We start from the raw sequence: 27,805 nt of genomic DNA on the forward strand, positions 1-27,805 counted from the left end.
TAACTACTATAATACTGCCCCTATATACAAGAATATAACTACTATAATACTACTCCTATATACAAGAATATAACTACTATAATACTGCCTCTATATACAAGAATATAACTACTATCATACTGCATCCTATATACAAGAATATAACTACTATAATACTGCTCCCTATGTACAAGAATATAACTACTATAATACTGCTCCTATATACAAGAATATAACTACTATAATACTGGCCCTATATACAAGAATATAACTACTATAATACTGCCCCCTATGTACAAGAATATAACTACTATAATACTGCCCCCGATATACAAGAATATAACTACTATAACACTGCCCCCTATATACAAAAATATAACTACTATAATACTGCCGCCTATATACAAGAATAGAACTACTATAATACTGCACCCTATATACAAGAATATAACTACTATAATACTGCTCCTATATAAAAGTATATAACTACTATAATACTGCCCCCGATATACAAGAATATAACTACTATAACACTGCCCCCTATATACAAAAATATAACTACTATAATACTGCCGCCTATATACAAGAATAGAACTACTATAATACTGCCCCTATATACAAGAATATAACTACTATAATACTACTCCTATATACAAGAATATAACTACTATAATACTGCCCCTATATACAAGAATATAACTACTATAATACTGCCCCCTATATACCAGAATATAACTACTATAATACTGCCCCCTATATACAAGAATATGACTACTATAATACTGCTCCTATATACAAGAATATAACTACTATAATACTGCCCCCTATATACAAGAATATAACTACTATAATACTGCCCCCGATATACAAGAATATAACTACTATAACACTGCCCCCTATATACAAGAATATAACTACTATAATACTGCCCCCTATATACAAGAATATAACTACTATAATACTGCCCCCGATATACAAGAATATAACTACTATAACACTGCCCCCTATATACAAGAATATAACTACTATAATACTGCTCCCTATATACAAGAATATAACTACTATAATACTGCTCCTATATACAAGAATATAACTACTATAATACTGCCCCTATATACAAGAATATAACTACTATAATACTACTCCTATATACAAGAATATAACTACTATAATACTGCTCCTATATACAAGAATATAACTACTATAATACTGGCCCTATATACAAGAATATAACTACTATAATACTGCCCCCTATGTACAAGAATATAACTACTATAATACTGCCCCTATATACAAGAATATAACTGCTATAATACTGCTCCCTATATACAAGAATATAACTACTATAATACTGCCTCCAATATACAAGAATATAACTACTATAATACTGCTCCTATATACAAGAATATAACTACTATAATACTGCCCCTATATACAAGAATATAACTACTATAATACTGCTCCTATATACAAGAATATAACTACTATAATACTGCCCCCTATATACAAGAATATAACTACTATAATACTGCCCCCTATATACAAGAGTATAACTACTATAATACTGCCATTATATACAAGAATATAACTAGTATAATACTGCCCCCTATATACAAGAATATAACTACTATAATACTGCCCCTATATACAAGAATATAACTACTATAATACTGCCCCCGATATACAAGAATATAACTACTATAACACTGCCCCCTATATACAAAAATATAACTACTATAATACTGCCGCCTATATACAAGAATAGAACTACTATAATACTGCCCCTATATACAAGAATATAACTACTATAATACTACTCCTATATACAAGAATATAACTACTATAATACTGCCCCTATATACAAGAATATAACTACTATAATACTGCCCCCTATATACAAGAATATAACTACTATAATACTGCCCCCTATATACAAGAATATAACTACTATAATACTGCCTCCTATATACAAGAATATAACTACTATAATACTGCCCCCTATATACAAGAATATAACTAGTATAATACTGCCCTCTATATACAAGAATATAACTACTATAATACTGCCCCTATATACAAGAATATAACTACTATAATACTGCCCCTATATACAAGAATATAACTACTATAATACTGCCCCTATATACAAGAATATAACTACTATAATACTGCTCCTATATACAAGAATATAACTACTATCATACTGCCTCCTATATACCAGAATATAACTACTATAATACTGCTCCTATATACAAGAATATAACTACTATAATACTGCTCCTATATACAAGAATATAACTACTATAATACTGCCCCCTATATACAAGAATATAACTACTATAATACTGCCCCCTATATACAAGAATATGACTACTATAATACTGCCCCCGATATACAAGAATATAACTACTATAATACTGCCCCCTATATACAAGAATATAACTACTATAATACTGCCCCCTATATACAAGAATATGACTACTATAATACTGCCCCCGATATACAAGAATATAACTACTATAATACTGCCCCCGATATACAAGAATATAACTACTATAACACTGCCCCCTATGGATAAGTCTTTAGATCAGGAGTGTGGCTATATGTGATTCTTCCCTTTAGTTCCCGTGTACAGAGGTGATTGGCTGTGTTACCCCCTCTTGATACGCACGCTTCCTGTGGAGGATATGGATTACAGATGTATTTTCCAGGATGATATGGATAACGCTGTGGAGTCTCGAGTCCACGTTTCCTTTATTAAGGGTAAGACCGTTACAGTCATTGATTAGTTATTTTTTGGGCTCGGCCACTATTTAGTAAGAGGTCATGTTCAGGGGACAAGTCCTATAAAGCCGTGTTCCAGTTGTGTTATTTTAAATATATCTGTGCCTGAAAATTAGGTACTTTATATCCTGTACCTTTTTATCCTGTGTTATTAGGTCACAGCTATGATCTGTGACTTCTGCTTAAATGAATTATCTATTGGGAGTCTAAGATAAATTTTAAATCAATCTTGTCTCCAGCTCGATCCTTTTTCATGCTTTACACTACAGCTCTGCTCCATGAGGTCACAGCGATAATCTGTGACTCCTCTTTATCTGCTTTGTTTTTTTGAGTTGAAGGTAGTTGTAGTCCCATTCAAAGCTCTGGCTGCTGTTATCTCACTCTTGCTTTACACTGCAGCTCTGCTTCATTAGGACCCAGCTATGATTAGTGACCCCAGCTTAGCTGCTGTGTCTATTGGAGTCAGAGGTAGTGAATCCACCTTTTTGTTTCATCAGAGGCACAGGCAGCTGCTTGTTTCTTCTCCCATGCTTTACAATGAAGCTCTTCTTTTTCAGATTGGCTTCTGTGTATAAGCACAAGCTCCCCAAGACGTCAGTGAATGGAGAGTCAGTTTTTTGTTCAATTCACTTTTTTTTTCACATTAATGAGGTTATTAAAGCTGTAATGAATCTGTATTGAGCAGCGCGGCTCTCAGCCAAATAATATAATTTCCACCTCACGCATCTTCTGTATTTACTGTCCAGGCACAGACGCGTTTTGTTCTGATGACAGTGATGGAAGATGGAAGGTGACTAAAGCCGGATACGACGCTGAAATCCTCTGTGCCAGCGGTAAAACAGGAACAATTACCAGAAGCTGTTTAATGAATGGTCAGTGGGCGAGTCCACGACCCTCTTGTGCGGACACCGGGCTCCGGACTCTATTTCAGCAGGCTCAGGTCAGTCCATTACCTGCTCTACAACCCGGGATAGTCATCGGATTATTAACATATCATCTCCATGAGTGACTATGTAAATTATTTTCTTTATCTTGCACTGATTTTGAGCTACATTCTGGCTTATACTCCAGTCACATCCAAAGCTGCACTTAAAATTGAAGCTGGCTGCCATGTGTCAGGTCTAGATACAATTTAGCTGAGAAACCATAATACACTCCGGTAGCTTGCATGATGAGAGATATTTTCATATTAAATCACTAACACACACACACTGTATCTTCTCCTCTTAACCAGAAGCTGTTGGTATTAAGAGGTTAATGTCTGCAACCTTAGACAATTGGAAATGCAGCTCTGGATGGGACTAGAGTATTAGATATGTAATTCAGTACAAAATAAGTAAAGCCGAGGATTCTGAGATGTTCATAATTGCAGCTTCACTAAAGTGTCATGTTTCTTCTATTCTTCCGTCAGAGGCTCGGCGGCGGACTGGGAATACCGGAGTCAGATATTCCACTGACGATGAAGAGATTAAGGAACTACACGATGTCAAGCCTAAACTACATCAGCCAGGCCTCCGATATTATCACTATGGTGGAGACCATAAGAGTGCTCTCCATGACTGCTGTAGAACATAACATCCAGCTCTACGCCGCTACCATGGCGGTAAGTATGAACGGGATGAAAGCGCGACACACTCATATATATATATATATATATACACACACACACATACATACCACATCACTTGTAGTTCCCCTTCTTTAACTTTTATCAGTCCCTAAATACTCACCTCTGTCTTCTTGGATTTGTAAGAAACCAACAATGGTCACCACCACCACCAACTACTCTACTCCTGGTTTCCACGACCCTTAGGTTGTACTTGTTACGAGTCTCAGCAGGACTGCTGCTAATCAAGGATTTCAGTTCTCTGTTTGGTAGCCTTTGGTCTGAGTCTGGATTTGGTCATCATTTATCTTTGCCTGGTTAATTAGGGTGGAGTACTTTTCATGGGCTTATATATACTTCAGGGCTGGATTACCCAGGTGCTGGTTATACTGTTTCTGGCATGTGCTAGCTGTCTTCAGATTCTTGTTTGTGACTTTGTTCTTGTATATGTGTTTGTTTATACTCTGCAACCTGTTGGTTTTCTGAGAGATCTAGTTTTTGTATAGTGGTCTAACATGTATCCTGGGATCAGTAGGATCTCTGGCTTGTTTTCCTGCATTTGGTCTGCTGCCAAGCTGTTGTCTTACCCTTCTGTGGATTAGTATTCAGATTGGGTCAGTCAGTGCTGTGAATTCTTGTCCACTGTCTGTTATCGGCTTGCATATTATTCGTCTGCCATCCACTCCATTTGTACATCGTCTCCACCTTCTACTGCCTTCGGTGATCGGTTCCGCTCATCCATTGGGGAGTTACTTGTGCCTTTCGTTTTCTATGTTGATACGGGCTTCACCCATGTGCTAGCAATTGTCTGGTGGTGCGGTCTTGAGCACCATCACCGGCGTAACAGTACACTTATTTGGGCAGGATTGTCTCCTCTTCACGTATAATGCTTTTGTATGAATTTGTTGATGTTTTTGGAGATCATGGATTGATTTTCTTCTTCCCTCCATCCAGGATCTTGTTGCTGTGTGTAGTCAGCTGCTGAGTTTTAACATCGAGACCTTCTGGTCACAAGCACTTACAGGAGAACCTTCCCTCAGTTCTATGTTCCTGCAGTCAGTCGAAAATATATCCAGACTTTTTGATCCAGACTCAAACATCTTCACGTTCTTCCAGCCCAACGTCCAAATGAGGACCGCGGTCACGAACCAATTAGAATGGATCGACTACGACACATCCTTCAACACAACACCCAACATTGCAGTGGTCATAAAAGATATTGCATTGAGGAACCGTAGTAACGTCATTGTGATAAATATGGTCCTTAGGAACCTCGGCAAAATTCTTCCTTTGAATTTTGGAGACAGCGTGAAAGGATATGGCCACAGTGTTGGAAGCGACGTTGTAGTCAACACCATTAAGATTGGGAACCAGACTTTGACGCAAGCCAAATTAGATATGGTTTTCGTTCGTAGGAAGGACCCCAACAAGACAGAAATTGCTACTGCTCAATGTGTATTTTGGGACAACAGTCTGTTTGAAGGCGCTGGAGGATGGTCAACAGAAGGCTGCCAGACATTCCTTGTAAACGACAGTGTTGTCTGCAGATCTAGACATATGGCGGCCTTCTCGGTCTTGAGGTCACTTGGTGTTTTCGAGGATGAGGGATCAGAGACTTTCAGCCAGGTTGGAGTTAGTTTGTCCATCCTGTCTCTACTCATATCCATCGTAGTCTACATCATAGAGTGGAAGTTTGTGGTGAAGGACGATATTACGTTTTATCGCCAGGTGGCCTTGATCAACATTTGCGCGTCCATGTTGATTGCGGATGTTTGGTTCTTAGTATCTACTTTCATAACCGAGAGCCACAACAACGAGCTGTGCATCTCAGCCGCCTTCTTCCAGCACTTCTTCTATCTCGCCACATTATTCTGGATGTTTTTCCAGGGGCTCATTCTCCTTTACCTGCTAGTCTTCACCTTTCTCCAGCTCATCAAAGTTGCTGTGACTTTGGCCATGGTGGGGATCGGCTATATCTGTCCACTCATCGTTGCCAGTGTGACGATAATTATGGATTATCCAAAAGAAGGTTATATTCAAGAGGGGAGTTGTTTTTTGAATCGAGAAGACGGAGCCGTATTTGCCTTTTCCGGGCCCGTTCTTCTGGTGGTTGTACTGAACTCCTTCACCATTGGTGTGATGGTCTGGAAATTATTACATCCTCCTGCCCCTGAGAAGCCAGAGGAAGACGACAGAAAATCCTTGGTGGCCAAGGCGCTTACAATTTTAACATCTGTGTTTGGCATAACCTGGCTTCTGGAGACCTCTACATTGCTAGAGGAGGTCCATGAATACTTTCCTTACGTTCTTCAGATCCTTAATTCTTTCCAGGTAAGATCTGGTAACCAATACCATAAATATTATATTCTTTATCATATAGCAGCATTCCAAGAAACGCAGGCTCAAGGAACTCCTCGCCAATAATACACGAGTGTTTTTCATCTATGAATTCGGAAAATTTCCAAATATAAGTAAACAATTTCCTCTCAAAAATATTAGTCATTAGTCATCTACACCTCAGGTTTTCAACCTGTGGTACACGTGCCCCATGGGGTACACGCCACGTTCGGAAGGGGTACTTGCACTGTCCTCATGCTATGGTTTTACTAGAGTCTTCGCAGTACAGAGGAGCAGGGACTCTTAGTGCGTGAAGTCACCTTCTTTGGCCATAGTGGTTGATTTTTATCCAGTGCTGGTATCTACCTCCAGTTACGTATATCTTAGTCTGGGTAGGTTTTATACCCCTGGTGCCACATAAGTAGTTGATTTTATTTTGATGTCCGGTATTGGTTGGTGTATCTACATGTATAATATCCGGTCCGGTGTCCAAGAGGAAATTGGTTTCTTGTAGATAAACTCCCTTCAACCTCATGTCTTACTTCTTCTTCTTCAGGGCTTGGTCATCTTGATCTTTGGATGTCTCCTGGACAAGAAAGTAAGTGGATAAATATTATCGAACTTGCAGCGAGATAAACATGGAGGTCATGAATCTCACTGGTGGCGGATATTTAGAGTCTTATTTATCCTTTCAGATTCGGGAAACGTTGTACAAAGGATTCCAAAAACTTCAAGCTCAATTTCCATTTCTGGCCTGCGGTGAAGAGAACTCCTACAATGTGGTAAGGCGATCATCGTCCTCAACGGTTACCATAGGGAAATGAACGGCGTGAAAATCCCAAAGTAAATCCGATGGAGTGAACGGTGCTATACGGAGTACCAAGGCTCCTTGGATTTGGGTAACACGACGGGCCGAGCTCCCAGACACAACCGACATCTTTACGTCAGACGATATGTTAAAATAGATTTCTCCTTTACTGACCCGGATCTACCCTATCGGATCACCCTACCTAGCCGGAGTCAAGTCCCTACACAAAGGGGGACTCCAACCTGTATATCTGGTACAAAAGTTGGGACCAAGATAAATAAATTACCTTCAACACGTGCACAACAATGGGTAGGCTGAGAATGATTGAGAAAATACCGACGCGTCCAGAGTTGCGGCTCTGATTGACAAAAATAGATGTAGCAAACTGGGTTCCAACGCGTTTCCCCTGAAAGTTGGCAGGTTCATCAGGGACCCAAACTAATAATCAAAATAGACTAAGTGTCAAATGACAAGATCAACGCTTGATGTGATAGTTGGTAGTCCAAAACGAGTAGAATTATGTCAATCGGCAAACAAAACATACGTAACGTGTGGGTTCGGGTGGTATCACTCACGTCACCGTATTGAACCCCTTCCCGACATTTGACGTATGGTTACGTCGCAGCCGCGTAGGGGGAAGTATGGGCTCACGGTGTGAACTCACACCATACGATGCAGGTGTCAGCTGTATGTTACCGCTGACACTACACAGTAAACGAGCAGGATCCCGCTTATTTAACCCGTTAAATGCCACAGTCAATAGCTACCGCAGCATTTAAATTGTCAGAAAGAGGGGGACGACCCCCTCTAGCAGCTCATCGCGCACCCCCCCCCCACAATGAAATCGTGCGGTTGCGACGTCAGCCTGGGGGCCTAATGAAGGTCCGCCATCTTTGTGCTCCTACTAAGGCCCGGCAGGGCTTAATAGATGCTGGTCAGAAAGACGATATACTGTAATACATTAGTAATGCAGTATATAGTGCAAGCGATCCAACGATCACTGGTTGAAATACCCTTGGGGAGCTAATAAAAAAGAAAAAATATAATAAAAAAAAAAAAAAAAATTGTAAAACACCAGAATCTCTATTTTTAGGTCACCTAATCTCCCCAAAAAGATGTGAAATTAAAAAAAAAAATTTAAAAAAAGTGATCAAAACTTTACATGTACCCCAAAATGGTGTCATTAAAAACTAGTTTATCCCGCAAAAAAATAAGCCCTCACCCCACTTAAATCAACGGAAAAATAAAGTTCTGGCTCTCAGAATTTGGCGACACAAAATACATTAAATTTATTCCACTTCATTTTTTACCTTGTAAAAAGTTATAAAATAAAGAAAAAAAACAAAAACTACATATATTTGGTATCGCTGTAATTATATTGACCCGCAGAATAAAGTTAACCTGCTGTTTTAATTGCACAGTGAATTCCGTAAAAACGAAACGCAAAAAACAAAATGGAGGAATCTTTTTTTCATTAAAATCTGACAGTGGTTTACGACGGGAAGGGGTTAATACAGGATAGGAGATTTGAGGACGCCATCCGTTCACAAGGGGGCTGCAAGGCCAAATCAATTCCGGAATCCCCCGTTGCAGGGAGCGATAACGGTTCATGTAAGAGAAAGTCCAGACTAGATTTGGCCCATTATGAGTTTTCCTTGCAGTCCATGGTCCTCTTTTTGGTCTACGTGCCGTCCATAGTCCCTACCGTCCCTGGATATTATTAACTTTTTCCTATCTTCTAACACGGCATCGTGGGGGAAAAACCAATGGTGGCGATTGGGAAAACTTCTAGAGAAGACAAACCCTCCCTTGTGCTGTGTGGAGATTGGATGGAGTCTGATGAGCGGCGATTACCGAGCACGCCCAACACAACACCATATGGCACTCTCGAAAGAGTAGGGAGTCCGAGAGTCCAAAAGAAGAACTTCAAAATTGGTGGCCCCTTGCTGGGAGATTGGCTGATTCTAGCAAATAAAGATTGACGATCCCATTACAAAAAGATTTGCATAGAATCTAGAGTCCAGGATCTCGACCGGCACATCTGAAGACGAAGACGAGGAAGAAAGTCCCACCACTAAAAGTCTTTGTATTCTTGTCTTCCAGGAGCAGAAGAGCGAACCAAAAACTTCAGAGATTTACCAACAGATGGATATCAGCTGATGCCGTCCCATCTCAAGCAAAATCATCAGGGACCCGCTCTGCCCTCCTCTGTAAGGACCGTTTAAGTCCTGGAAATGATTGGGTGGGCAAAAAATAAAAAAAATGTGTATAGATCCATAATAACAGGGATGTCTTATAGCAAGCTAAAAAATATAAATAAAGTACCAGTGAAAACTTTGTTTCGCTACTCTTGTCCCAACCCTCATTTACATAAATGTCTCATACTCTAAGTTTTAAATACAGCTTTGGGTGTGACTAGTTTTGTCTGGCAGCAAAACCTCACATCTCACTGCTGCCTCCTGCCAGGTCAGCGTTTGCAGAGGATACCCTCTGCTGTGTTGCATGATGGGAGATAGAGCGCATACACCAGACATGAAAAAACCAGAAGTCAAATCTTCTCGACTACAAAGAATAGTTCACTGGATTAGCCCAAAAGTTTATATTCCAGGAAAGTCAATGCAAAAAGAGAACCAGAATTTTTGGTTGTAGATAAGTGTTTTTGTGATTTTAAAAAAAAAAAATAAAAAAAAACACAAAAGAAAAAAAACAAAACATTTCTGCTCAAAAGAAACGGACACATTTTTTTCAATTTTTTTTTTTTTATTAATTCCTGAAAAATTCTGCTTCTCTCCTCACTTTCTCAGGCACAAACTCAGTCCCTGAAGTGGTTTTGTATTTTCTACACACGCTCTGAAAGTAGCTGCGGTTATAAGGCAACAGGAATAGTTCATTGCCAGCACATTGCTAAGAAAGCAGGGAACCGCCATGGGCCCGTGGTTGACCCCACATGTGGTAATAAACAGCAGAGAAGCCGGTGGGACTTGTCCTGTGCTCCGTATAAATCCCTCACTTATTTCCAAATTTGCAGACAAGGCAACTAAGAAAAAATTTTATTATTTACAGCGCTGCAAAATGGGAAGGAGACATTCATAGTTATTAGTGCATAGCTCTGGTGTTTCTCATGATGCAGTAATACAGGGTCAGGTTACTGGGGATAAGCCTCTACAATCATCCCATGGCCCTGCAAGTGGAAAAAAATAAAATAAAAAATAATTAAAAACAATTCTATTAACATACAAGTCTTACAGGCAGGACATGGTGCAAGGTAAATGCCATAAACTTTTTATAGTAAAAAGTCAAATGGTCTAAAAATGTAATTAGTTCATTACCATATACACTGAAGGGAGCGGGAGGTTACCTGGGGCATCGCAAAATAGACACTATACAAAAACTGCAAACTAACCGGGGAGAAAGGGAAAAGAGGAAACTCATGGGGAGGGGGGTGTGGAACGGAAACTGACGGTGTGCTGGCCAGACCGGTAAGGTTATGTTCATGTCACATTTCTTTGGCGGGACGCAATATATACGCGCTGTCGTCACTTCGATGGGATAAACAACAGCGCAAATATTCCCATCAAGTATGACAATCTACAACACAGGCTCCGGAGCAGACTTATACAGCTGAACGCTGCCCCACAGATGGAAGGGAGTTTTCCCCATGATAACACTGATTGTCCATACACCATGTCTGATAGGTGAGGTGGGGTTTCCAAACATTGAGACCCCCCCCCCCCCCCCCACCATGCTAAGAACATAGGGGCTGCCGCTTTTTGCACACCATGAGTGACATTTACTACAGACAAGTCTCCAGGAACACAGGACAGAACAATTCGAGCAGGGGGAGAGAAGAATAAATATAGTAGACGGGGAGTCACGAGAGCCGGATACACCGGCCCAGGTTATAGAGAGAGAGCCGTATACACCGGCCCAGGTTATAGAGAGAGAGCCGTATACACAGGCCCAGGTTATAGAGAGAGAGCCGTATACACCGGCCCAGGTTATAGAGAGCCGTATACACCGGCCCAGGTTAGAGAGCCGTATACACCGGCCCAGGTTAGAGAGCCGTATACACCGGCCCAGGTTATAGAGAGCCGTATACACCGGCCCAGGTTATAGAGAGCCGTATACACCAGCCCAGGTTAGAGAGCCGTATACACAGGCCCAGGTTATAGGGAGCCGTATACACAGGCCCAGGTTATAGGGAGCCGTATACACCGGCCCAGGTTATAGAGAGAGAGAGCCGTATACACCGGCCCAGGTTATAGAGAGAGAGCCGTATACACCGGCCCAGGTTATAGAGAGAGAGCCGTATACACCGGCCCAGGTTATAGAGAGAGAGCCGTATACACCGGCCCAGGTTATAGAGAGAGAGCCGTATACACCGGCCCAGGTTATAGAGAGAGAGCCGTATACACCGGCCCAGGTTATAGAGAGCCGTATACACCGGCCCAGGTTAGAGAGAGAGCCGTATACACCGGCCCAGGTTAGAGAGAGAGAGCCGTATACACCGGCCCAGGTTAGAGAGAGAGAGCCGTATACACCGGCCCAGGTTAGAGAGAGAGAGCCGTATACACCGGCCCAGGTTAGAGAGAGAGCCGTATACACCGGCCCAGGTTAGAGAGAGAGCCGTATACACCAGACACTTCCTCATATCGGGATGACCAGAACCGCTCACGGATAATTCTGTATCACACAACATATCAAAATAGAAAAGTATTTACCCCCTTTGACTTTTTATGGTGTAGGACTCTGTACAGGGATTTACAGTCCTGACAATTATTAACCCCCAGCCGTACAGTTTTATGTCAGTCCCATTATTAGTCAAACCAAGGATAATATCAGGACATAAGGAGGTCAGAACAATCCAAGCAGCTCTGACAAGAGCAAAGAAAAGTCCTAGTGAGGGGCCGGACACGAGAAAAGTCCTAGTGAGGGGCCGGACACGAGAAAAGTCCTAGTGAGGGGCCGGACACGAGAAAAGTCCTAGTGAGGGGCCGGACACGAGAAAAGTCCTAGTGAGGGGCCGGACACGAGAAAAGTCCTAGTGAGGGGCCGGACACGAGAAAAGTCCTAGTGAGGGGCCGGACACGAGAAAAGTCCTAGTGAGGGGCCGGACACGAGAAAAGTCCTAGTGAGGGGCCGGACACGAGAAAAGTCCTAGTGAGGGGCCGGACACGAGAAAAGTCCTAGTGAGGGGCCGGACACGAGAAAAGTCCTAGTGAGGGGCCGGACACGAGAAAAGTCCTAGTGAGGGGCCGGACACGAGAAAAGTCCTAGTGAGGGGCCGGACACGAGAAAAGTCCTAGTGAGGGGCCGGACACGAGAAAAGTCCTAGTGAGGGGCCGGACACGAGAAAAGTCCTAGTGAGGGGCCGGACACGAGAAAAGTCCTAGTGAGGGGCCGGACACGAGAAAAGTCCTAGTGAGGGGCCGGACACGAGAAAAGTCCTAGTGAGGGGCCGGACACGAGAAAAGTCCTAGTGAGGGGCCGGACACGAGAGAAGTCCTAGTGAGGGGCCGGACACGAGAAAAGTCCTAGTGAGGGGCCGGACACGAGAAAAGTCCTAGTGAGGGGCCGGACACGAGAAAAGTCCTAGTGAGGGGCCGGACACGAGAAAAGTCCTAGTGAGGGGCCGGACACGAGAAAAGTCCTAGTGAGGGGCCGGACACGACAAAAGTCCTAGTCAGGGAATGAAAAGTTTTAAAACTTTCTAATATACTTTGTATTTCAAAGTTCTCACCATTTTTAATATATTGGTTTGCTACCTGTGAATGTAAACGAGAGTTCATTCACTGACAGCAAACCCCTACATATCTAGACCTGCTCTCAGCTGATGGATAGAATTGTATCAGTCCAGGTAATGCTGTGAGATGAACACACAGGAGCAGCTGCAGCAATAGTTTGCTACAATGTGTCAGTCTATAGTCCCGGCTGTTTTGCTCACAGAGCATTGTCTAGACAGGACTGGATTTCTACGTGTGAACAGACCAGGTACTCGGACGATCAGTCCTCACCCTCTGAACCGCTCGCCCCGGTATAGTGACGTATAAGAACATGCTATATAATGTAGCAGAGCTCACCTGTCCTCCGGCTGCACACGCTGCCACCAGTCCGTACTGTCCTCCCTCCTTCTTCAGCCGGTGGGCGGCTGCCATGACGAGCCGGCAGCCCGTAGCTCCAAACGGGTGACCCAAGGACAGCGAACCACCCCAAACGTTAAGCTTCTCCAAGGCGGGAGCTCCGACCTGAAACGCAGCAGATCTCATTATGATCCAGAAACGGATATCAGCCTGCGAATAATCACCACAGCAAAAATTCCAATAATCCGGCACTCGAGACCATTATAGAGCAGGAGCCTCCACATCTGAGGATCACAGACAGGTTGGAAACGCGTCGGCAGGATATCACCAATATCACTATACCGACGTCCACGTCACAGACCGCCCCGTGATCCAACACTCACAGATCTGCTGTGGTCCCCTATACAAGGAAATTCCTGCTAATCCGGCATGCAGCAGTCCCATGCCAGATTAGCAGCAGTCCCATGCCAGTATAGAGGAACGTTACTCCGGTATATACACGTCATAGCCTCACCTTGGTCTTTCGTCCCATACAGTTCTGTGCAAACCAGTCAGACTCCATTGCTTTGAGATTGGCGATGATCTGTCCCTGCGGAAGGAGAGGACGGATTTATTATTATGATGAGCGCAGAAAATACACAGAATATTCAGCCAATGAGAGCAGAGCTCTGAGCTACGTATACATTACAGACAGGCGGGCAGCCTGGCGTCACTGGTCAGTCCCCAGGTTATATATAGTCCATGCCAGGACTGTACGGTCAGTCCCCAAGTTATATATAGTCCATGGCAGGACTGCACGGTCAGTCCCCAAGTTATATATAGTCCATGCCAGGACTGTACGGTCAGTCCCCAGGTTATATATAGTCCATGCCAGGACTGTACGGTCAGTCCCCAGGTTATATATAGTCCATGCCAGGACTGTACGGTCAGTCTACAGGTTATATATAGTCCATGGCAGGACTGCACGGTCAGTCCCCAGGTTATATATAGTCCATGCCAGGACTGTACGGTCAGTCTACAGGTTATATATAGTCCATGCCAGGATTGTACGGTCAGTCTACAGGTTATATATAGTCCATGGCAGGACTGTACGGTCAGTCTACAGGTTATATATAGTCCATGCCAGGACTGTACGGTCAGTCTACAGGTTATATATAGTCCATGGCAGGACTGCACGGTCAGTCCCCAGGTTATATATAGTCCATGCCAGGACTGTACGGTCAGTCTACAGGTTATATATAGTCCATGCCAGGATTGTACGGTCAGTCTACAGGTTATATATAGTCCATGGCAGGACTGTACGGTCAGTCTACAGGTTATATATAGTCCATGGCAGGACTGTACGGTCTGTCCCCAGGTTATATATAGTCCATGCCAGGACTGTACGGTCAGTCCCCAGGTTATATATAGCCCATGCCAGGACTGCACGGTTAGTCCCCAGGTTATATATAGTCCATGCCAGGACTGTACGGTCTGTCCCCAGGTTATATATAGTCCATGCCAGGACTGTACGGTCAGTCCCCAGGTTATATATAGCCCATGCCAGGACTGTACGGTTAGTCCCCAGGTTATATATAGTCCATGCCAGGACTGTACGGTCAGTCCCCAGGTTATATATAGTCCATGCCAGGATTGTACGGTCAGTCCCCAGGTTATATATAGTCCATGCCAGGATAACACTAATGTGCGCCTGTCTCTTTAAAGGTCTTTCTACTATACCAGGCAGGACCCGGCAGATGGCTCCGTTTTTGCATTGAATTACCCTGAGCAAACAGAGATACTACAAAATAAATGCAGGTGTCTGATGTGCTGCGCTGAGTGCAGGATCAGTAAATACAAGCACAGGAAAGGACTCGACCCCTCGATCCTGCCAAAATCTCACCCACACAGAGCCCCGACCCGCACCCGGCACATGGAAATCACCTGAAGGGCCGCTCCGCTCGTGGAAACTACGGACATCGCGCAATAAAAAGCTTCTTCAGCCTCCGAATAGACTTTGTGTTTCAATTCCTCAGGATATTTTTTTTTTTTTTTTTTTTTTGCTGTCAGTGAATTAAAATTATTATTTTTTTATATTCAGGCGCTAGAATACCTGTCCTGACCTAATATTTCTAATAGCTGAGGGTTTGTTGCAATGTATCAGTCTAGACAATCTTCTGTGAGCTGAACACATTTCGGTCTGGAGTCCAGGCTATTCAGCTCACGGGGGATTGTCTGGACCGGATACAAACCCTCAGCTGTGAAACATTAGTTCAGGATGATTTTTTTAACCTCTGAAAGTAAAATAAGTTCTCATTCACTAACAGCTAGCAGAGATCTTAAAAAAAAAATAAAAAAATGTACGGAGTTGAAAAGCTGCAGAACGTCTCTGATCCAGCTTGACTGACATCAGACTGGACGAGTTCTTTATATAGTAACACCGACACCTCCCGTCCAGACCAAACGCCGCAGAGAAGCCGGGAGAGTTCTATTCACAGACAGATATCAGGAAGCTCCACCGTGTAACTTCATGCAGGGGTAGTGGAGGAGGACAGATGGAGGAACTCTCCAGCGGGGTTATAGAAAGTGGATCTGGGGACTAGAACGAACGCAATTCTAGAAAATCCAGTCCACACTGCACCTTTTTCAGGGCACGCTGTTTCTTTAAATCTCTATTTCTCACGGTTTTCCCATCCACTGGCCGCCAGTCAACGACGCAGCACCCGCCAGTCAACGACGCAGCACCCGCCAGTCAACGACGCAGCACCCGCGGCCGCCAGTCAACGACGCAGCACCCGCCAGTCAACGACGCAGCACCCGCCAGTCAACGACGCAGCACCCGCCAGTCAACGACGCAGCACCCGCGCCCGCCAGTCTACATACACACAGATCTAGAAGACGGAGTTTTATCTTACGGCAAAGGCTTCATGGAACTCGAAGACGTCGATGTCAGCCACGGTGAGGCCGGCCTTCTCCAGCACTTTGGGGGTCGCGTAGGTCGGGCTGAGATACAAAAACAAGATACAGATCAGTGACCCCCTTTATACTGCGGCTGCCGCTATCCTAGGCGGAGTTCACACGTCGCAGATCTCGCTAAGGGTAAAATCTGCGAGGTGCGAATTCAGCCTTAGAGTTGACCCCATAGGTGATCTAATTGTATATTGGTGGGGAACGTATGGAGAGGCCACGGCTCGCTCAGCTGTTTCCACGACTCCCATAGGATGTAATAGAAAGAACCGCGCGCGCACCGCCTCGCCATTGATTCTCTGTCTGGACGCATCGGCCGTCACTAGACAGGACCCCGGTTATGGAGAGTCACAGAGACGGACCGTGGCTCTCAGCTCGGAGCCTCACCCTGTGCATTGTGGGTACTCACCCCAGCAGGAGCTGATCTTTGGGGTCCTGTGACACATACACAAAGTCCCTGTGAAGAGGAAACACAGTGTCAGTCTCCGGTTGTGGGGTGTTATGTCTCCCCGGTCACAGAGGGGTGCACTCACCGCAGATAGGCTTTAGGCTTGTACCCCAGGGCCAGGGCCTTCTCCTCAGACATAATCAACACGGCGGAGGCTCCGTCAGTCTAACCGCAGGAAGTAAAGCACACGTCACATGACTGCTGCACTAAATCCCTCCCCAACAGCGGCGCAGCGTCTCACACCTGAAGCCGACAAAACTCTTACCAAAAACGAGGAGTTGGCCGCGGTCACGGTGCCGTGAGGTTTGACGAACGCCGGCTTCAGCTTCCCCATCTGCTCCATGGAGGACGGACGGATCCCATTATCTTTTTCAATGGTTTCTTTACCTGGAATCAGAGAAGTCGCCTACTTGGGTATATGGATGTCATGAAGGGGAGCCCGCCCTTCCGTATTAGTCAGGAAGCAGAGTTACTATAATGAGGGTCTTTTGTCAATGACAACAGAAGGTCACACAGGAAGAGGGCGATCAGCGGTGGTCACCCGAGGCTTGTATTGTCTGTTGCTAGGCAACAACCCCGTCACATCTCTTAGGCCTCATGCACACGAGCGTGTTTGGTCCGTGATATACTGGTGTGAATCCGGCCTTATACAGCGCCAGCCCGGTCCTCAGGCATCAGCCACACGGACACTTTCCCTTTAACTCTCCCCCTTCTCTGTCACTTGAGCTGATAACGGGCGCAGCGCCCGCTGGATTACTGCCCGGGCCACGGTAGGAGCTGCGGCTCATATTCCGCTCCCTCAGTTCTCGTGCGCAGCGTTAAGGAACGGCCTGACCGGCGGAGAGCGAGGCGACTCGGGAAACACGTGGAGAATGTGCCGCACGCCAAACGTCTGGTCACGTACGACCGCCAAACGTCGTTAATCAGGCTTTTATACACCTGGAGTCCTCGCTCTGAGTATTTTTAAACTTGTTGGCTTTGGACAATCCCAATCCTCCAGCGATCAGCTGTGATCTGTGGGGAATCCTGGTAGTAAACGTTCAGTTTCCCTGCAGCGCCACCACAGGGGAAATGAAGTATTACACAGTGGCCATTCATAGCAATGTGTGATCTGTAGACTACAGGACAGGTCCTCCAGAGACGCTCTATGTAACCGCTCTCCACTGTGACCAAGAGACGAGGACCCCCCCCGCTATTACCCAGAATTCTCTAATAGGGTGGATGACAATGGGATTTCTAAACTGGATGACCCCTTTAAGTGATCGACACATAGGGAAGAGGCCTCACTCGGGCACAGAATTAAGCTGATATCATAATGGAAAACCTAAAACCCGTGCGTATAGGACGGACGTAGAAGATCTTTACGACTTCTACCGTAAAGCGAGGAAGCGGAAAAACAAGACTAGAAATCCCTGGAACCTGGACAGATTGTAGGTCGTGTTCCTATAACGGGAGGCCGGCCGGACACGGATGCCGTGTGTGGGACACCCAGTACCTGCAGGGCCAGACGCAGCGGCGGAGGGTCTCACTTTACTGCACCATGAGGAGGGACCGTTACCTGGCACTTTAACGGGGATGACGTCCGACAGGTGACCGGCGTCTTGTGCTTTCTTGGCCAGGGTGTGCGAGCGCAGGGCGTATTCATCTTGTTCTACACGGGACACGGCGAAGGCGGCGGCCAGTCGGTCTGCGGAGTGTCCCATCGTCTCGCTGGTAGAAAATTCAGCCACGGCCGGGAGCTGAGGAGAGCGAAGCTTCCCAATATATCACATACATACATAATACTAGCACCTCCAGCTGATTACTTATACTTAGACCTATAGCTCTGTTCATCCTGACATTCCTGGTGCACGAATAGAATGCAAGAGCTGCAGTAAACACTGACACTTACACCTCCCCATTCCTTCTAAGTTTAACGAAGGAAATCCCACCCTGCATCCCCGATCCCAATCATTTGTGTGCGAGCTCTCGTCCAGTCCGGGGGTCGAGATCACTTAATGACTGTATAATAAAAACCTCAGCAACTTCCTAATATACTTAGCATTTCCTCAAAAACCATGCATTTTTAACACTTCTGCTTGCGGTCAGTGAATGGAAAACATTTTAGTTTCTATCCAAAAGACGTGTAAAATACTTCACAGCTGAGGGTTTGCTACAATTGTATCCAGTCCAGGTAATGTAACGGTCTGGTCTCCAGGCTGTGCCAAACCTTCAGGACAGCGGGAATAGGTACTGCTGCTGTGATTGTGCGATGTTAGCAGGACTAGGACGGATGATTGAATGAATGATTCCATTCACTGACAGCAAACAGACCTTTAAAAAAAAATAAATAAATTGGTAAACCCCCTGTAAAAAGTCTTTATTAATCTTCGCCCACTTACTTCTGGAGCAAAGTAGTCGGGCCGGATCCCGGAGATGACTGACAGCCTCTGTCCCAGGGTCTTGGCCTTGTTCAGACTCAGCATGGTCTTCCTCATCTTCCTGCTGTGACGAATGGGGACGTCGGACATGAACTCCACGCCGCCGGCCACCACCACGTCACACTGACCCGAGGCGATCAGGCCGAAAGCTGCGCACGAGACAACTGGAACGTTACTCCACCCGCCAGCGAGGTTAACCCTTTCCTGCGGCGGCGGGCACTCACCTGTCGTCATGGCCTGGTTGGAGGAGATGCAGGCCATGGTTACGGTGTGAGCCGGGGTTTTATCGGAGAAGCCGGCGCCGAGCGCAGCCTGGAGGAGACAGGACGCAGTACATCAGCCGGCAGCCGGGCACGCAGCTCAGCGTCCACCGCCCGGATACTCACCTCCCGAGCCACATTGCTGGTCTTCACCTCCTGGATGACGGTGCCGTACACCACGTAATCCACCAGCTCGCGGGGGACGCTCGTCCGGTTCAGCAAACCCCTGATTATAGCAAGGAGACCACGTTACGCCGAGCAGAGAAATCACCGCAGCTCCAGCGCTGAACGGGTTACATCTACACGGGAGGTTAAGGCAGTGTTCACACGGAGTGTATATGACGCGTTTTACCTGCCTGAAAACACGCGCTTTGAGCTTCCCATTGACCTCAATTGTAGCGCATGGAAACGCGTCGCGTTCAAAAAACAGCATTAGGTCAATTCCTGGCACGTAAAACGCGCCCAATTCTCAATGGGAGTCCTAAATAGGCCTTTGAGTTTTTTAGCGCACTTTTTGACGTGAAAACCGCGCCAAAAAACGCCTCCCATCGATTTTAATGCGAGACAGGTTTTTTTTCTTCAGCGGAAAAAAACGCTCGCAGGAAAAAGAAGCGTCATGCCCTTTCTTCAGGCGTTTTCCGCCTCGGACATCCAATTGACAACAATGGGAGGCAGAGAAAGCGTTTTTCGCCCGCGGCGCTCAGAGCGTAGGCAGGTCAAAATCTGCCTCAAAATTCCTGAAGGAGGAAACGCGCTGAAAAACGCAACAAAACCGCCTCTAATTAATAAGCGCTTTACAAAAACGCTAGCGTTTGCCGTGTGAACAAGGCCTTAGTCAAAATCCTCTGGTCGCATCCAGAGCTGCGGTCACAATTCTGCTCTCGGGCTGCGGACTCTCACACCTTTCCGCTGGTCTGGTCTGTACACCGCGTACTTTGCTGAGGTGCATTGTGGGAGATGTAGTGTTTAAATATTGTCCTGTTATAAATACATCTCCTACAATGCAACGCACTAGAGCACAGGGTGACAGAAGATTTCATCTCTGCTTCAGTCTCCGCAGAAAGTGCAGTGTACATGTAACCCCTTCAGACCTGGATCAATGATTAGCAGGGGGCTGCGTGATAATCTGCGGGTGCGGGGGGGGGTCCACTTACTGCAGCGCTGCCCTGGCCAAGTCATGGGGCATCAGGTCCGTGTATCTGCGGGCAGGAAAGGCAAGGGTTAATACCGCATGAGCAGTCGGGGTTATCACACAGTCAGTCAGGCTCTACCCATCACCCCAATATACAATAAAAGTCCTCTAATCCGGCATCCAATAACTGGACATGTGACAGACACCGCCCCCTGCTGGATGACCAGGGCCTGACCCGACAGCTGCAGGTGCATTCATTTTTCAGCAGATTCCTTTATGACAGGTGTGCACGCTGCCGCTCTCCAGCTGATGTGAAACTACAACTCCCAGCAAGCCCTGACAGCCTGCTGGGACTTGTAGTTCATCAACATCTGGAGAGCCGCACCACCGCTTTATGACGTGCAGCCGGTGACCTGTATAATGCTTGAGATGGAGAGGACCCGCCCTGACCCGGATGAGGTTGTGCCGCTCCAGCATCAGCTGCCGCGGAGGGGAATCCTCTCTAGGGTTGAGGGGAGCAGCCGACACCTCGCGGACTTACGTGGTTCCGGAGAGCAGGAACGGGGTGCGGACTCCATCCACCACCACCACGTTTTTCACGCCCGGCCTGGACAGGGTCTTCTTAGTCTTTGTCTGGACGGCTGGAACATGAAAGACACAAAGAGGCGAATAAATAAACCGGATACGTACAGGAGGTTCTCCGGTCACACGGGAGACGGCGGACCACCGGCCAAGACTGAGAACCGCAGATCACCCACCAGGCAGCACTCCCTCCCAGCGGTCATCCTGCCGTACACTATTACCCACCGCCGCCTGTCATCCTGCCGTACACTATTACCCACCGGCGCCTGTCAGCCTGCCGTACACTATTACCCACCGGCGCCTGTCAGCCTGCCGTACACTATTACCCACCGGCGCCTGTCAGCCTGCCGTACACTATTACCCACCGGCGCCTGTCAGCCTGCCGTACACTATTACCCACCGGCGCCTGTCAGCCTGCCGTACACTATTACCCACCGGCGCCTGTCAGCCTGCCGTACACTATTACCCACCGGCGCCTGTCAGCCTGCCGTACACTATTACCCACCGCCGCCTGTCATCCTGCCGTACACTATTACCCACCGCCGCCTGTCAGCCTGCCGTACACTATTACCCACCGGCGCCTGTCAGCCTGCCGTACACTATTACCCACCGGCGCCTGTCAGCCTGCCGTACACTATTACCCACCGGCGCCTGTCAGCCTGCCGTACACTATTACCCACCGGCGCCTGTCAGCCTGCCGTACACTATTACCCACCGGCGCCTGTCGTCCACCATTACCCACCGGCGCCTGTCGTCCACCATTACCCACCGGCGCCTGTCGTCCACCATTACCCACCGGCGCCTGTCGTCCACCATTACCCACCGGCGCCTGTCGTCCACCATTACCCACCGGCGCCTGTCGTCCACCATTACCCACCGGCGCCTGTCGTCCTGCCGTACACCATTATCCACCGGCGCCTGTCGTCCTGCCGTACACCATTATCCACCGGCGCCTGTCGTCCTGCCGTACACCATTATCCACCGGCGCCTGTCGTCCTGCCGTACACCATTATCCACCGGCGCCTGTCGTCCTGCCGTACACCATTATCCACCGGCGCCTGTCGTCCTGCCGTACACCATTATCCACCGGCGCCTGTCGTCCTGCCGTACACCATTATCCACCGGCGCCTGTCGTCCTGCCGTACACCATTATCCACCGGCGCCTGTCGTCCTGCCGTACACCATTATCCACCGGCGCCTGTCGTCCTGCCGTACACCATTATCCACCGGCGCCTGTCGTCCTGCCGTACACCATTATCCACCGGCGCCTGTCGTCCTGCCGTACACCATTATCCACCGGCGCCTGTCGTCCTGCCGTACACCATTATCCACCGGCGCCTGTCAGCCTGCCGTACACCATTACCCACCGGCGCCTGCCAGCCTGCCGTACACCATTACCCACCGGCGCCTGTCAGCCTGCCGTACACCATTACCCACCGGCGCCTGTCAGCCTGCCGTACACTATTACCCACCGGCGCCTGTCAGCCTGCCGTACACTATTACCCACCGGCGCCTGTCAGCCTGCCGTACACTATTACCCACCGGCGCCTGTCAGCCTGCCGTACACTATTACCCACCGGCGCCTGTCAGCCTGCCGTACACTATTACCCACCGGCGCCTGTCAGCCTGCTGTACACTATTACCCACCGGCGCCTGTCAGCCTGCCGTACACTATTACCCACCGGCGCCTGTCAGCCTGCCGTACACTATTACCCACCGGCGCCTGTCATCCTGCCGTACACTATAATCCACCGGCGCCTGTCATCCTGCCGTACACTATAATCCACCGGCGCCTGTCATCCTGCCGTACACCATTACCCACCGGCGCCTGTCGTCCACCATTACCCACCGGCGCCTGTCGTCCACCATTACCCACCGGCGCCTGTCGTCCACCATTACCCACCGGCGCCTGTCGTCCACCATTACCCACCGGCGCCTGTCGTCCACCATTACCCACCGGCGCCTGTCGTCCACCATTACCCACCGGCGCCTGTCGTCCTGCCGTACACCATTATCCACCGGCGCCTGTCGTCCTGCCGTACACCATTATCCACCGGCGCCTGTCGTCCTGCCGTACACCATTATCCACCGGCGCCTGTCGTCCTGCCGTACACCATTATCCACCGGCGCCTGTCGTCCTGCCGTACACAATTATCCACCGGCGCCTGTCGTCCTGCCGTACACTATTACGCACCGGCGCCTGTCGTCCTGCCGTACACTATTACCCACCGGCGCCTGTCGTACACTATTATCCACCGGCGCCTGTCATCCTGCCGTACACTATTACCCACCGGCGCCTGTCGTCCTGCCGTACACTATTATCCACCGGCGCCTGTCGTCCTGCCGTACACTATTACCCACCGGCGCCTGTCGTCCTGCCGTACACTATTACCCACCGGCGCCTGTCGTCCTGCCGTACACTATTACCCACCGGCGCCTGTCGTCCTGCCGTACACTATTACCCACCGGCGCCTGTCAGCCTGCCGTACACTATTACCCACCGGCGCCTGTCGTCCTGCCGTACACTATTATCCACCGGCGCCTGTCATCCTGCCGTACACTATTATCCACCGGCGCCTGTCATCCTGCCGTACACTATTATCCACCGGCGCCTGTCATCCTGCCGTACACTATTATCCACCGGCGCCTGTCATCCTGCCGTACACTATTATCCACCGGCGCCTGTCATCCTGCCGTACACTATTATCCACCGGCGCCTGTCATCCTGCCGTACACTATTATCCACCGGCGCCTGTCATCCTGCCGTACACTATTACCCACCGGTGCCTATCATCCTGCCGTACACTATTATCCACCGGCACCTGTCGTCCTGCCGTACACTATTATCCACCGGCGCCTGTCATCCTGCCGTACACTATTATCCACCGGCGCCTGTCATCCTGCCGTACACTATTACCCACCGGTGCCTATCATCCTGCCGTACACTATTATCCACCGGCGCCTGTCATCCTGCCGTACACTATTATCCACCGGCGCCTGTCATCCTGCCGTACACTATTACCCACCGGCGCCTATCATCCTGCCGTACACTATTATCCACCGGCGCCTGTCGTCCTGCCGTACACTATTATCCACCGGCGCCTGTCGTCCTGCCGTACACTATTATCCACCGGCGCCTGTCGTCCTGCCGTACACTATTATCCACCGGCGCCTGTCGTCCTGCCGTACACTATTATCCACCGGCGCCTGTCATCCTGCCGTACACTATTATCCACCGGCGCCTGTCATCCTGCCGTACACTATTACCCACCGGCGCCTGTCGTCCTGCCGTACACTATTACCCACCGGCGCCTGTCATCCTGCCGTACACTATTACCCACCGGCGCCTGTCATCCTGCCGTACACTATTACCCACCGGCGCCTGTCATCCTGCCGTACACTATTACCCACCGGAGCCTGTCGTCCTGCCGTACACTATTACCCACCGGCGCCTGTCATCCTGCCGTACACTATTATCCACCGGCGCCTGTCGTCCTGCCGTACACTATTACCCACCGGCGCCTGTCATCCTGCCGTACACTATTACCCACAGGCGGCTGTCGTCCAGGTAGAACTGGCAGGTCCTCCAGCGTTTATAAAGCTGCAACGATGTTGTGGACATTTCTGCCTGGTCAGGGGGATAATAGTTTACAGGAGGAGCATCAGCACCGGTATAGAAAGAATCTCCTGATGTACATGCAGGACGTTTCTATTCACTTCTATGGAGCGGAGGTAGGACGTTCTGGTCAGTGTGTAACACGGGGGCATCGCTGTGCAGAACTACAAGTCCCAGAGATCTGTACACGCCTCAGAATATGTAGGAGGGGGCGGGGTTACCTGGAGACTGGAGGGGGGCGGAGCAGCTGACGGATCGGATCGCTGAAATACAAACACAGGAGAATTAGGAATCGCTGCTCGTTTACAGGGAGGCCGTCACGTCCTGCGCTCAACCCACTTACTGAAGTTCTGCGGTAACTTATGTTAACCCTTCAGTGACCGGCCTATTTTGGGCCTTAACCCCTTCAGGATCCAGCAATTTTATTGATTTTCGTTTTAAAAATTAAAATAATAGCTATAACTTCTTTTTATTTTCCGGTGAGGATACGAGGGCTGTTTTTGTTTTGTTTGTGGGGTGAGTTGTAGTTTCTATGGTTTCTACATGAGACTTTGTGATCATTTTTTATGGGATATGAAGTGACATTCTGGTATTTCATATATTTTTTTTAGCATTCAGTGCATGTTAAATAACGTCATATTGGAATAGTTTGCCTTTCACGGACGCGGCAATAACCATTTTATTTTTGACATTACTTCAGATGAAAAGTGGGAAAAGGTTTTTTTTTTTTGTTTTTTTCAATATTAAAAACTCTATCAAAACTTTTTTTTTAGCACATTTTATTAGTCCACCCGGGGGGCTTGAGCCCACTCCGATTACCACCTCCCCCACCAATAGCACGTCGTGGCGCGGGAAAAAGTGAACGACCAAAGGTTTTGATTTCATTTTTCCATCGTCGCCAGAACTTTTTTTTTGCGTCTTAAAGAAGAAATCTATAAAGAAAAGCCTTCTAGGTCGGCTCTCCTGGATCCAGTTCTGGATTCCGCCACAAAAATCGCAACTCAAGAGTCGGTTTCTTCATCCTGGGAGGAGGTTTCATCCCATGTGACCGCCGCTGCAGCCGATCACGGGCCAATCACGGGCTGCCGCGCTATCCTGGGATAAAACATCATCCCGCGATGATCGGCAAATTTGCGCAGCGCGCGATCCTGGCAAAAAGACTGCACCACAATTTGGTGCCAATACTTGCGCAGAATTCCCGGCAGATACAGCGGCCACAAACCGAATGATCCACGGCCATTAAGGGGTTAAGCAAATTCAAAACATTAAAACCAGCTCAGTCATCTGACAGCGAGAACAGGAATATGACGGATTGTGACGTTTCTATACAAGAAATCCTACCCAGTCTGGACGTGGCCGGCAGGAACCGGGAGCTTTCTCTCAACATGAACGCCATCCTAGATCCTGCAAGAAGAAGGAGAGAAGCGTGAGAGAGGAGAGAGGACGCTGATCACAAGAGCTTACAATCTATGAGGAGAGGAGGAGTGAGGACGCTGATCACAAGAGCTTACAATCTATGAGGAGGAGAGGAGTGAGGACGCTGATCACAAGAGCTTACAATCTATGAGGAGAGGAGTGAGGACGCTGATCACAAGAGCTTACAATCTATGAGAAGAGGAGGAGTGAGGACGCTGATCACAAGAGCTTACAATCTATGAGGAGAGGAGTAAGGACGCTGATCACAAGAGCTTACAATCTATGAGAAGAGGAGGAGTGAGGACGCTGATCACAAGAGCTTACAATCTATGAGGAGGAGTGAGGACGCTGATCACAAGAGCTTACAATCTATGAGAGGAGGAGTGAGGACGCTGATCACAAGAGCTTACAATCTATGAGGAGAGGAGGAGTGAGGACGCTGATCACAAGAGCTTACAATCTATGAGGAGAGGACGCTGATCACAAGAGCTTACAATCTATGAGGAGAGAGGACGCTGATCACAAGAGCTTACAATCTATGAGGAGAGGAGGAGTGAGGACGCTGATCACAAGAGCTTACAATCTATGAGGAGAGAGGACGCTGATCACAAGAGCTTACAATCTATGAGAAGAGGAGGAGAGAGGACGCTGATCACAAGAGCTTACAATCTATGAGGAGAGGAGGAGTGAGGACGCTGATCACAAGAGCTTACAATCTATGAGGAGAGGAGGAGTGAGGACGCTGATCACAAGAGCTTACAATCTATGAGGAGAGGAGGAGAGAGGACGCTGATCACAAGAGCTTACAATCTATGAGGAGAGGAGGAGTGAGGACACTGATCACAAGAGCTTACAATCTATGAGGAGAGGAGGAGTGAGGACGCTGATCACAAGAGCTTACAATCTATGAGGAGAGGAGGAGTGAGGACGCTGATCACAAGAGCTTACAATCTATGAGGAGAGGAGGAGTGAGGACGCTGATCACAAGAGCTTACAATCTATGAGGAGGAGGAGTGAGAACACTGATCACAAGAGCTTACAATCTATGAGGAGAGGAGGAGTGAGGACGCTGATCACAAGAGCTTACAATCTATGAGGAGAGGAGGAGTGAGGACACTGATCACAAGAGCTTACAATCTATGAGGAGAGGAGTGAGGACGCTGATCACAAGAGCTTACAATCTATGAGGAGAGGAGTGAGGACGCTGATCACAAGAGCTTACAATCTATGAGGAGAGGAGAGAGGACGCTGATCACAAGAGCTTACAATCTATGAGGAGAGGAGTGAGGACGCTGATCACAAGAGCTTACAATCTATGAGAGGAGGAGGAGTGAGGACGCTGATCACAAGAGCTTACAATCTATGAGGAGGAGAGGAGTGAGGACGCTGAT

At 47.7% G+C, this 27,805-nt stretch overlaps 1 protein-coding gene and 1 long non-coding RNA gene across 2 annotated transcripts in view; one reads left to right on the forward strand and one right to left on the reverse strand.

Moving 5' to 3' along the window:
• Nucleotides 1-7,259: 7,259 nt before the first annotated feature.
• Nucleotides 7,260-9,754, forward strand: LOC142723845 (uncharacterized). Its single transcript, XR_012875708.1, has 3 exons — nt 7,260-7,304; nt 7,402-7,488; nt 9,618-9,754. It is a non-coding gene; the product is annotated as an uncharacterized LOC142723845 (long non-coding RNA).
• Nucleotides 9,755-10,253: 499 nt separating this feature from the next.
• HADHB (hydroxyacyl-CoA dehydrogenase trifunctional multienzyme complex subunit beta) overlaps nt 10,254-27,805 on the reverse strand; it is a 45,414-nt gene continuing 27,862 nt past the window's right edge. The window contains exons 2-16 of the mRNA XM_075848937.1: nt 26,340-26,402; nt 25,220-25,261; nt 21,342-21,441; nt 20,823-20,867; nt 19,795-19,894; nt 19,633-19,720; nt 19,370-19,557; nt 18,547-18,727; nt 17,254-17,375; nt 17,074-17,153; nt 16,950-16,997; nt 16,489-16,576; nt 14,109-14,183; nt 13,595-13,759; nt 10,254-10,695 (exon numbers count right to left, since the gene is read on the reverse strand). Of these exons, the coding sequence (XP_075705052.1) occupies nt 10,660-10,695; nt 13,595-13,759; nt 14,109-14,183; nt 16,489-16,576; nt 16,950-16,997; nt 17,074-17,153; nt 17,254-17,375; nt 18,547-18,727; nt 19,370-19,557; nt 19,633-19,720; nt 19,795-19,894; nt 20,823-20,867; nt 21,342-21,441; nt 25,220-25,261; nt 26,340-26,394 (1,413 nt within the window). The 5' untranslated portion in view covers nt 26,395-26,402 and the 3' untranslated portion in view covers nt 10,254-10,659. The remainder of the gene's footprint in view (nt 10,696-13,594; nt 13,760-14,108; nt 14,184-16,488; nt 16,577-16,949; nt 16,998-17,073; nt 17,154-17,253; nt 17,376-18,546; nt 18,728-19,369; nt 19,558-19,632; nt 19,721-19,794; nt 19,895-20,822; nt 20,868-21,341; nt 21,442-25,219; nt 25,262-26,339; nt 26,403-27,805) is intronic.

This window comes from Rhinoderma darwinii, unplaced genomic scaffold, assembly GCF_050947455.1.
Source record: "Rhinoderma darwinii isolate aRhiDar2 unplaced genomic scaffold, aRhiDar2.hap1 Scaffold_558, whole genome shotgun sequence".
Lineage (NCBI taxonomy): Eukaryota > Metazoa > Chordata > Amphibia > Anura > Rhinodermatidae > Rhinoderma > Rhinoderma darwinii.